We start from the raw sequence: 11,971 nt of genomic DNA, 5'->3' as shown, positions 1-11,971 counted from the left end.
CAGTGTTTGGTTTGTCCTTTCTGGGCTACTGTAGAAATATGGCGCTGCCACATGGAAGATAATTTGCTCCCTCTGTAGATATAAAAGGCTTATTTTAAGGTAATGAAAACACAACCACAACCCCAACCCCAACCCTAACCCTGGCCCTGACCCCCTAATCCCCAACCTTAACCCAAACCTAACCCACTAACCCTAACTTCAAACCCCTAAACCCCAACCCTTTTTTCCCCTAAATCCCCCTAAAACCTACACACTGGACCTTTAAACCTTGTCCTAACTTGTGAAACTGCATGATAAATATTTTCAGAAGTATGTGATAGTTCCTTTCCTTACTGGTTACATACATTATTTGGCAACTACAGATGTATTTAGAGGGATCAAAGTGTTTTTGTCCTTCTTGCCCACCGTCATTTATTCGAAAGACTGAATACCGGATGCTCAACTGAAAGTTCAACAGTCGTTATGAAAACCAAAAGCAATAATGTCAACGTTACGGTTTCATACAACAGTTTTCACACGAAAAAACATTACAGGGTCATCATGGGAACACTTTGCATTTCCACAAAAGGTAATGATATGTTTTTTTTAATAGGTCGCTACGATGCAACACCCAGTCTGAGGGCTCTTAAATTATCCCCCCACCCCCTCCCCTTTCACATTACAAATACTTGTACCTTCAGTGACAGTTTTCCTTTGCCATCCTGTGCATTGTCATTGCCTTAGTTGTCCTCTATTTACAGTGGAGCGCTTTCAGCAAACTAAGCACCGTAAAATATCTGTCTGTTTTTTTAAATGCATGCTTTTTACAGATAAGTCCCTCTGTGCATTTCCTTCTTTTGCTAGAAAAAGGAGACTGTCATTATGTACATCAGGAGGACCAAAGTGTCTACATTAGTTGATGAATTCCCTCAAGAGCCTTCTCTTTTGAGCCCACTGTTTGTCCCCAAAGTCACTCTCGAATCTGCACGAAGCACTGCAGTTTCTTTTTCAGCAACACACAACAACACAAGTAAAAGGGACTTGTCATGCCATGCAAAAATATCTGTCACTACAACAGCACCCTTGTCTTTTCCCTTCCCGCTCTCCCGCACATCGGGCTGAGGTTGCAGTGGGTCTATTGTCCCTCAGGAGCTTCTCTCACAGTCACATGCTGGTTTCACAGGTCGGAGACAGGCTGCCGTCCCCGGGTATCAGGTGGATATCTGATGTAAACATGTGGTTCTCTACTTTGTGTCCACTTTGGTTGCTGTCAGCCTTGACCTCCCCACCTGCCCCAACCACATCTTGGGTGCAATTTTGTGCTGCTGTCTTGGGCGACAAGGGCGCGACTGCAGCGCCCGCCACCTCCATCAGATGCTTCTCCTCATGGTTCTCTACGGACTGATCTTCATCGCCGGGTGGTGTGTCTACCACCAACCTCTTACAGGTCTCCTCCTCTGTGACTGGGAGCAGCTCCTCCGAACTGGGGATGAGCGGTGACGTCTCTCCCTCAGGGGACTCGTCTTCCAGGATGCTGGAGCTGATGTCTCCAGGAGAGGTAGTGCTTGGCGGTGTTAGCGGGCCTTCAGCAGAGGTTTTGGTGAAGTTGACCTTCAACCCCTTGATTTTAAGAGGGTTATTGCCTCTTTGAGCGCTCTGGAGGTTCTCCACAGCGCTGTTAAAGCTCTCCCCTTCTTCTATGCGAAGCTCTGATCCGTCACCTGGGTTGACGGATTCATAGAAGCCATCTTTGAGAGGGGCGCCAATTAAGCTGTGGTCACAGCTGACCCTCCGTTGCCTAAGATCCAGATACGGTGGTGCCCGGGGGTGTTTGATTTCATAGGGCACAGCTTCTTCCTCATCTGAGTCATGTTCTTTACAGTCTGCTGAGCAGCTTGCAAAGTTATCAGGTGAGGAGGGTTGCACCTCCTTCATCTCAAGCTCTACTTCCTCTTTTAATGTGAATTCAGGGCTGTGAGATTTCTTGGGTGAGGCAGGGCCGGTCATGGTTGTGCTCAGAGTGCTCATGGAGCTTGTAGTGTTGAGGTTAGTGAAGGACTGGGACTTGGTCATCTGGTTGTACATCTCCTCCAGTTTCTGCACATTGAGGTGCTGCGGGGTCCTGTGTGTTCGCTGGGGACTTCCAGTGGTGCTGATGGTTATCCGATGAGGAGTACTTTCCAACAGAGACTCTGGGTTTCTTTTATCTGGCGACTTCAGGTTTGTCTCGGAGCTGGCGTGCCTGGTAGAGCCCCAGCGGCCAGGTGACAGGTGGTTGTCCAGGGAGGTTTTGTCGTCTCCTTTCTCTACCACCACGTCCATCAGTTCCATACTGCGGGCAAAGGCATCTTTTAGGTTCATTGACACAATGCTGCCATTTCTCTTGGCTCTCTCCAGTGCCTCCCTCCTCTTGATGGCCTTCTCCTGCCTCTTCTGTTCCTTGTAGAACTCAGAGAAGTTGTTGACAATAATAGGAATGGGTAGGGCAATGACTAGCACTCCTGCAATGCAGCAGAGCCCACCCACGATCTTTCCAAGTAAAGTCTGCGGGTAAATGTCACCATAGCCCACGGTAGTCATTGTGATAGTAGCCCACCAGAATGAGGCAGGGATACTGGTGAATTTGGTGGCATCTTCATCTTTCTCAGCAAAGAAGACCAAGCTGGAAAATATCATGATGCCCATGGCAAGAAATAAAATAAGCAGCCCCAGTTCGTTGTAGCTCCGTCTCAAGGTAAACCCTAGAGACTGGAGCCCTGTGGAGTGCCGGGCCAACTTCAGGATCCTCAATATTCTCATGATCCTGAATATCTGCACCACGCGGCGCACGTTCTGGAACTGCAGCACGCTCTTGTTGGACTCAGTTAGGAAGATGGTGACATAATAGGGCAGGATGGCCAGCAAGTCAATGACATTCAGCGGGCCCTTGAAGAACTTCCACTTGTTAGGAGAGGAGAGGAAGCGAAGGAGGTACTCCATGGTGAACCAGGCGATACACACGGCCTCCACGTGAGCCAGCTGTGGGTTGTCGCTGGCCTGGCCGAACTCATCTACGACCTGGAGCTCTGGTAAGGTGTTGAGGGACAGAGCGATGGTGGAGAGGACGATGAACAGGATCGAGATGATGGCTAGAATCTGAAAAGAGAGCACAGGAGGGAAAGAAAGATTAGTGAGATTCCAAGAAATTTGTTGTCTTTGCACACACTACAAATGCATGAGCCATGAAACACTCAGTTAATCTATCTTTTTGTCTCTGTCAATCAACGTATTATGGCTCACTTGTTTTGACAGATATGGGATACACTGTGAATAATCATAGGCATCTGATTTGAGTTAGAGACAGGAAAACATGCATGATTAAAGGGCTGAGTATAAGTGATATGAGTCTAATGGAGTGTCTGTCTTTGCTTAAAAGGCCCTAGGGGTGTGTTCTTGAATGAAAATGAGCCACCCCACGCATATTCGATATATATAAAGCACGTCACAGCATTGTTTATGAGGACAAAGGAAGGTAGCATGGTAATGTAAAATGACAAATGAAGGCACAAAATTTGCGATTCAATCTTTGAGTGAATGAGTCATCGCAAGATGGATTGTTATATGAGGAGAAACTTTAAATAAAGTAAAATAACTAGGTCGGATTTCTATTTTGGAAACAGAGAAGCGTGTTTGTGTGTGTGTGTGTGTGTGTGTGTGTGTGTGTGTGTGTGTGTGGGATCTACAACAGATAAAAGGACAGGGATTTTGGCTCCACCTGTTGGCAACAATATAAAACTCCCTCTATCTGTCTGAAAATATGATGTACTGCTTTCAACAATAAAAGAAAAGTTGCTGCAAAGAGGTTTTTGAAAACTTATGTTGAAAATATAATGCTTTGATACAGCAATACTGCTTTCTGCTCAGTCAGGGAGTAGGTAAGAACATCCTGCATAATCCCATGAAGTCACGCGCAGCATGAGGCAGCGTTTCAACTACAGCTCTTTACCTTGATCAGGGTTTATTGACCTCAGTAGATTAAATCTTGCCTTTTCTGACTGAGGTTTGGTGTATGTGAAATGACAGTGTGAGCAGTATGGCCAGGGTTATGGTTAGGACATCATCCGTCCCTCTTCCCTTTCTTCTATAGTACCTCTCCATATTCTATCCCAGCCTCTTGTCTTTCACCAGAGCCACAGATGTTACTCCTTTCAATGCTGCTGGGATTAGCTGATGTCCTTTTTCCACAGCTCAACTCTGCTCAGCGTCTCAACCCACACAGGTGAAAAGTCTCTGTCCTACACTCTACAGTACTGCAGCATAACCTCAGCAATCTACTGAAATCCAGTGCATGAAAAATTTGCATTCCTTTGTGTGAAGTCCTCTATGACCGGAGCAATATAAAACCTATTAAAACCTAATGAACAAAGATTGAAGAGTCTCAGTCAAGATAGGAAAAACAAGGCACCGGGAATACTAATCACAAACCGCAAGTAAGTTGCAGAACACACTGATTATCTTACATAAATTTGCACAGTGCAGTCTGGTGACAGCCACTTCATCTCCTGTGAGACTTGCGTATTTTAGCAAATATCACGTATTAGCGACTATCATGCAGGGTTGTTTGAGTTCAAGGATTCTGCAGAAATTTTCAGGGGACAGCCGTTTCTATGATCTATCCATTAGCCTCTAGCTTGCAGTGACACACTAGATAAAGGGGCTAAAGGCTAGTGACACTGCCTGAAATTGAAAAACGTTTTAAAAGAAGGAAATTCCTTTTTGGTAAGAAAGAGGGGACAAGGGGGTGTCATGGTTCAGCAGACGAGTGTTATCGCTAATTGAATGCTGGTGCTGATAAGGTTAAACCTGTTAGCAGCTAAGTGAGGCACCTGGCCCTGGCTTGGCACAGAGCTGAAAAGACGCAGATTGGTTCTGAACCCCAGAACTTTTTTGGCAAGCTCACTGGAGGCTCAACCCCTGGTGCCAAGCCACTCGATCAGAAGACCTGTGCTTGTGTCCTGTTGCTGAACACCTTGGCACCAAGTCAGCTCCAGAGGTAGAGGAGTAGATGATGGCATGCGATAGTGAGTTTGAGTTTATAGGCTTACTGGCGTTCGCCTTTGTGGATTCATTTTTCAGATACAGTAGAAGAATATAATAATAGAATTACGAAAATACAAGCAAAAGGTTGCTCATTCTTCAGAGGTCAACTGTTCTATCGCAAAGGAGACAGTTAATCTCTTACCGTTGCACACTTCGGAGCAAGTGAGCCCTTATAAAACTGCACTATGAACAGCTGAATGACTCGTGGGCATGCACACAAACACTCTCAGAGACACAGAGAGAAAGTGATTAATGTTTTCCCTGACCCACACCCATGCAAGCTCACCTTCCCACACACCCATGCACCCCTCCCTCACGGACAGCAGCAAATGGCATTTGAGCGTGAGGATGAGCAATCCTGCGGTGGCTTGCATTAACCTACTGTAATTGAGTGGGAGTAGTTAAGAAGATCAATTACTTGGACTCAGTCTTCTTTGCCCCTGATTTGCATGTGCGATGGCATTAAGGATAGCATCAAATGCCGCGAGTGCTGGATTAAAAGAACGGAAATGAGCGCGGCCAGGCCAGTTGACCTGGAAGTGACCCAGTGGAAGAAAGCCACAAGAGGCAGGAAATGAAACAAGAAGTGGACACTTTCAAATCTTAAAGAGGCAAAGAGATTGGGATTAAAATGTCACTAGTATCCTGATCATTTAATAAAGGAATCAATTGTACCATCCTAAATACAGACCTCGACTACTGTCTGAGAGCAACAATATAATTGCTTTTGTCCTTAAGAGTTAAAACAAATAGCAATTTAAAAGAAACATGCTGTTTCTAAGTAAAACTGGCAGCTAAATTAAATGCAACCAAATGGAAGCTGTCATAAGTCAGACATGATATTCAAAAAATTAAAGGGGCACTATGTAGTTTTGGAGAGTAAATTCAAACTCAGAATTTTAATATTTACAATTTTAATGAGGTAATAATACAAACTCATATTTATTTTTTCCATAACTGAATAAACAAGCTGTTCTCAGAGGAAAATAAGGTCCCCAGAACACTGTTTGAAGCTAGAAGGGTGGCAGGGTCCGCCAAATATAAACAAAGTAAAACAGTATGAAACTGTGTTGTCCTTTAAGGTCAGTTTGTTTATTCAGTTTATTCAGTCATGAAAAATTAAACTGTTTATTTAGTTTGTTAGTCGCTGAAGATCTTTCTCTTCTGGTTTGAATTTCCTCCCCAAAACTACTTAGTGCACCTTTAAAAGGTTCTCACACTCTTCACTTGGTCTTCATCTTTCCCTCTCCCTGTTCCTGTGACCTTATGATGCCACAGCCAGGTCATGGTCAGGCCTGATTGGCTTAGACGGGAGGGTAATGTCCTCAGATGATTAGGTGATGTGTGTGACGTGCTTCAGTTCCCTGTGGCTATTTTGGTTCTTTTACCACCTCCACCGAGCCTGCTGCAAAGACTGCTTAGCATGACTGTGCAAGGGGAGAACGGCTTCACTTTGAGGTTTACAATGAGATGAAAGACAGATGGAGGGAGAGAATCATTGGACGTCACATGACTTTTATTTTTGTACAATACTCTGAGGATTTCCCCCCCGGGATACTTTGGTCCTTTACTCCTGAGCACATTATAAAACACATCATGAAAAAGTAAATCACTTGATGAATGTCCTTGCAAAAACAAAAACCAGCTGGCTCAACTCCTCAAGGGACAGCTTAAAATATAATGCCAGCGACAGTGTAGGAGGCAGTTTTAGGAGAATATCTTTTGTGCGTCAAGGGAGTGAATGTGCTTTAGCAACAGACGCAGCACAATCTGAATTCCACAGCTCCTTTAAGGTGGTATTAGATCCTCCGGGAGCAGGACAAGTGAAGTCGATCCACAAAGAAACCACGGAGTTAGGAGCTCTCTGGAGCCTCTCCTCTGAGCCACTCTCGATTTCCATTTTCAGCCACCTGTCATCTCCACCACTACTCTTGTAATTGCGAGAATCACCTTTCCCCATCCGCTTTCAGCTCCCACAGGAAGCAGTCAATAGGTCCACTAACTCCTCTCTTAATGTCCTGTCATTGGTGACAGCCCTGTGGTCGCACCCCACTTCACCTCCTCTGCCTGCTTCCCCATCATTCCTTACTTTGAGGGAGGAAAGGCGCTGCTGGGAAGAAAAATAACCTGCACCACACCAGTGGCCCATCTGCCAGCTTCGGGGGGTGGGCTATTGATTGTGTACACATCACATTATGGACACTGAGCCAGGTCCAGCGAGCCCCTATTGATCTCCTTGCTCAGAGCTCTTATGGACCATGATCCACCTCTGAGGTCCCCACTAACCCTCCCTCCCTCTACCTGTGTCATCAATTTGCACTGGACAAATTGAGCCATTCCTCAGGTATGATAATTTTTTGCTGCAGAATCAATCTGGGTGATTATGGCTATGGTAATGGGGATCGATCCCAGGACTTGTGTGTTATTTCATCTTCTCGGACTGTATCTCTTCCAGTGACGTCCCTGTCAAAGCATGGGCGAGTGTTGGGTGTCAGGTAGCTATGCAGCAAACATATTCTGCTCATTTTCAGGTTCATACATTATATTAGGTTACTAGTAGATCAGGTTTACAAGCTTAATGTTAACACACACTAGTTTTCTCATACTGTCCAGTGTTGCAGCACTGTATTGCCTCTCTGTCTGAAACGCTCTGTTTTAGCTCCTGTCTCTTCAAGGCCCCGACTCCCGAATACCCAGGCTGCTCTAATTGGTCCGCTCACGCATGCCTGAGCCAGCACCGCTAACAACAACAACAGAGCATTAGCTTCGCTAAATTAATATTTACGTGCCAAACTAGCTGCTTGGCATAAATTATGCAAATATGTGACACGGTGACTTAGTGTGATGTCACAAAGTCACGAGGCGTTTCAGGAGCAATGTTTTCAGTGGGAGAGAGGAGCTTCTTTTGATGCAGACTTTGACATTTTTAAATTTCAAAATATTTTAAATGCAGAAGAACCTATAAAACACACAGGCAAGAAAAAAACAAAAAAGCATTATAGGGCTCCTTTAAGACAAAGCATAATTTGTTAAATTAATGAATTACCCTGCGAAGTTCACATGTTCTGGTGGGCAATTTCTCTTCATTAATCAGACCAATGGCTCCATATGCTTAGGAGGACGCAAATGGCAAGATTTGAGTCCTAAATGTGCACAAATTCGGTTAGCGAGCCATTAGCAGCTATTAATGATGGCAGTGAGCAAATATGGCATTGTTAAGGAACCTGGCACACATACTTAAAGAGAGATTTATTAGGCATGGATAGTGAGGGTTATGACTTAAATACATGCACCCTTAGAGAGATTCAACATTAATCAACAAAAGAGGAGAGACATTTTCCCTCCCACTCTGTCGATTCTGCTGGGTAAGTGCCTTTTCCATGGCGAGTTTCCAGCGAGCTCACACAGAGAGAGAAAAAGCAGAGGGGGGGGGGGAAGTGATATTTGGTGGCCGTCCACTGTTTTGTCCCACAGCTCCTCCAAGGTTCAGAGAGATTTGGAGGAATGCCACAGTCATTACGATTTGGACAAACTCGAGTGAATTCCTTAAAAACTGGCAGGGTGTGCGCGCAACTGAAATATGTCCCAATATTTTCTTTTTTACAACTTTGCAACAAAATCAGATAAAAGAGACCACTTCAGTGTCCATCTGACGAACTATTTTTGGCAGCCCCAGTGGGAGTTGAGCGCATACTAATGAAGGCTTATTATTTCATGAAAAACTATTGAGCTGTTCATATATCTTTGACAGCTCTCAGTGCAGTCAATAATTGCAGTGGATATAACCCATTTGTCTTGGCGTAACGCAGTATCACCACACTGTGTCACTTACAATTTAATTTGTCATCAGTCAGCTCAACTATATTATGTGTCCCTCTGTGCTTGGCAACCTTTATGAGGAATATTGGCATAATGTGATTAAAGTCACAATTTCAGGGTCAGGTCTCAGTGAGGTGCTTTACAATCAGTCCGAGAGACAAACATTGCATGCAAATGATTTGTCTTTGTTGGGGTTTGTTTGAAAGCACAGAGCCTTTGGTAAATCACCCATAATACCCCTCTGACACTGGACAAATGAATCACTAACACCCACAAACATCTGACTTTGGTCTTCGGTGTAAAAGGGCACAATCTGCATTCACTCCTGGGTAAAATTACAATGCAGTGATCATTGGTATTTAACGGCTACAGCTCCAGTTGGTATTGATAGAAACATAACAACCAGGTGTGCGAGCTAATTTTCACCAAAGTCCTTTCAGGAAAGTCTTTCCATTTGGCAGCCATTTTGGCAGTGCCCCTGGACAGGCCCCTATCGAAATAAATTGGGCAGAATATGTGCCACAAGGTTTTCAAGTCAAAATATTTCCAGTGGTGTGTCTCCTCTCTTATAATGTCTCTGTTTTCACCCCTTTTCCGGTGCAATACTATGATCGGTGTAACACTTTCTGACACTGAAAATTCAAAAGGTTTTTTCTTCAGTCTCTGTTTCAAGCATTGCATATATGCCCTAATTTTGGTCCAAATCTGATTCCCCTTTCATGTTCTCCTTGCTGAAGACACGCAGCAGCAGGGGTCCTAAAGGATTTAGCCACCACTACATGCTGAGGGTGTGAGGTTCCCGCAGCAGCACGAAAAATTGGTTGAGTGGGCTGACAGCATTTGAGAGGAATCAATAATCCATTTCTCATCAGTTTACAGGCCACCCGCACCTTTTGCTTCTAGAGTGCTTGAGTTAATTTTTAGCAACAACTTTAAAGGGGAGAAAGTAAAGGACGACCAATAAATAAATAAATTCATCTACATTATTCAGGAGAGTCCTTCCACCATCTACACATTTTTCGCCTGTACTGGTTCCCTTCATGGTTTCTGGACTAAGTTTCCTTTGAACTCTTCACCAAACTTCACCGTATCCCCATTTTCGTACCATTCTTGTAAACACATTGTTCGTGTGCTTTTCGCTCTGCCCCTCGAAGCCCTTTCACTCCCTTTCCAGGCTTTTTTTTCTTTTTTTATACCAGACTGATATTTGTTTCTTTGTCTCTTTCTTTTTTTGTTGTACAACCAGGGAGCAAAGTGGGCTTGTATGAAATATTTATAGAAAGCATTCGTCCGTCGGGCCAGTGGTGGCACAAACACGCCTTCACAGAACAGGCAACACAGCCGCGTGTGTCAGCGTGTGGCGCTCTATTACAGCTCAGATGGGCTTAGGTTGAGTGATGCAACCATGATTAGCAGATTGAAATATCATAGGCTACATATCAGCAAACACATTGTGCTGACATTTTCCCCTTTGGTGTTGTGAATTTCTGTGAAATGTGCCAGTGTGTGAGAAGAATCTGACTTCTTTTATGGTGCTGCAGTCGTGTTGTGGTGGTGCGGAGGAGACAGTTTGTTGTTTTCAGGCGCTGGTAGCGCCGGCTACCTGCAACTCTGAGACAAAAGACGAATTTTCCAAACTTTCCCAAACTAGTCCCGTGGGACTAAACTAAATACAAGTCGGAAGTTGAAAAGTTCAGCAAAATCAATGCATTGCACAGCCTGTCCAGCTTTGCTCTCTGCCCTGTCAAATAAACACAAACTCCAGCAGAAGTAAAGGTTGGCAGCCATCTGCTATCTCTACTGTTCTCGACCAGTGACAGAGCACATTATAAAGCAATTGGCTTTTGATTTCACACAGAAGTAAATGACATGTCAGTTTTGTCAGCTGGAATGACCACTGTTGCTAGCATGTTTTATTAATTAGCTAGCATTTGCTTAACAGCTGACTCACTTTAAGACCAGAGTGCTAAAAGGTACGTGTATGACAATAGGTTGCTAGAAGAGGCTAAAGCAACATGTCCCACGCAAAGCATCTTCTCCAGTTGATGATCCATGTGGAAGTATCAAGAGCAGCACTTTTGTTTTAATGTAGGCTAACGCTCCCAGGTGACACGTTTGGTCCAAAGCCAAATTAAGAGCAGGACAAACCTGACAGCTAACGTTACACTCTGCTAGCCTAATAGTAGCATGTTATTTGGATGTTCCAGTCCTAAAATGAAGATTTTAGTTTATAAGCTAAGTAGCTTGACATGCTAACATCTGGGGCAAGGTAAAATTAAACATTTATAAGCGAGTTGCCACACAATAAACTCACAGTCACACCTGCAACACCAGAAGGCTACTTCAAATGCTAAGCTTGACATGCCAGAAAGGCCATTTTTGGCCTCAACCTTGAGAGAAATTCCGCGACTCTCCTTCTCAATCAAGTATATTGACAAAATTATTTAAAGCCCTGATAGGATCCTTGAGCCATCCGCTTACTGAAATAGATACCTAATGCTTGGTCCATCCTACTGTACTATATCCTGTAACATAGCCCTCTCACTCTGGTATCAGATTTCTACACCCACTGTAGTCTTCAGGAGAGATATGATTGCAGTTTAACAATACCTCATCAGTGTATTAAAAAAAGATTTCCCGCTGTGAGCCGACGCTATTTCTGTGGACGACTCAGCAGTTTTGCGAATTAAGCGATGGATTGTGGAAGTGGTTCCTGCTGAGACCAAGCCTCCCAGGAAGGGCAGTGGGGAAAGTCATGCACACTGCGCCACGAAGCATTAAATACAAAGAATAAACTGAGATTTAGGACGATGTCTTGATTAGTCTTAGTGAGATCATCACTTTTAGCTCCTGTCACTTCTGGCCAACTTTCTAATCGCGCCAATCTTTGTCCCTCTCCTTATCTGGCTCCCTCGCTGTCCGTCCTCTGTAATCTGTCCATCACTATTACCCTCTTTGCCACCTTGCAGCCAATCACGGCCCCGTGACTTTCACAACAGAAATGTCAGGAGAAAAAACAAAAAAGAGACGGAGAGTCGCAGGGGAGAGCAGGCTGTATTAAGCTGCAAAATAACAAAGATATGGGAGCAAAAAT

The 11,971-nt window shown here is 44.4% G+C and overlaps 1 protein-coding gene across 1 annotated transcript in view; it reads right to left on the bottom strand.

Annotated features, from left to right (window-relative positions):
• Window positions 1–240: 240 nt before the first annotated feature.
• kcnb2b (potassium voltage-gated channel subfamily B member 2b) overlaps window positions 241–11,971 on the bottom strand; it is an 88,372-nt gene continuing 76,641 nt past the window's right edge. The window contains exon 3 of the mRNA XM_084340912.1: window positions 241–3,114. Coding sequence (XP_084197038.1) covers window positions 1,144–3,114 — 1,971 coding nt within the window. The 3' untranslated portion in view covers window positions 241–1,143. The remainder of the gene's footprint in view (window positions 3,115–11,971) is intronic.

This window comes from Pagrus pagrus, assembly GCF_965226575.1.
Source record: "Pagrus pagrus genome assembly, chromosome: 20".
NCBI classification, from domain to species: Eukaryota; Metazoa; Chordata; class Actinopteri; order Spariformes; family Sparidae; genus Pagrus; species Pagrus pagrus.
The sequence above is the reverse complement of the archived record's forward strand: the minus strand, read 5'-3'. Positions and strand labels throughout refer to the sequence as shown.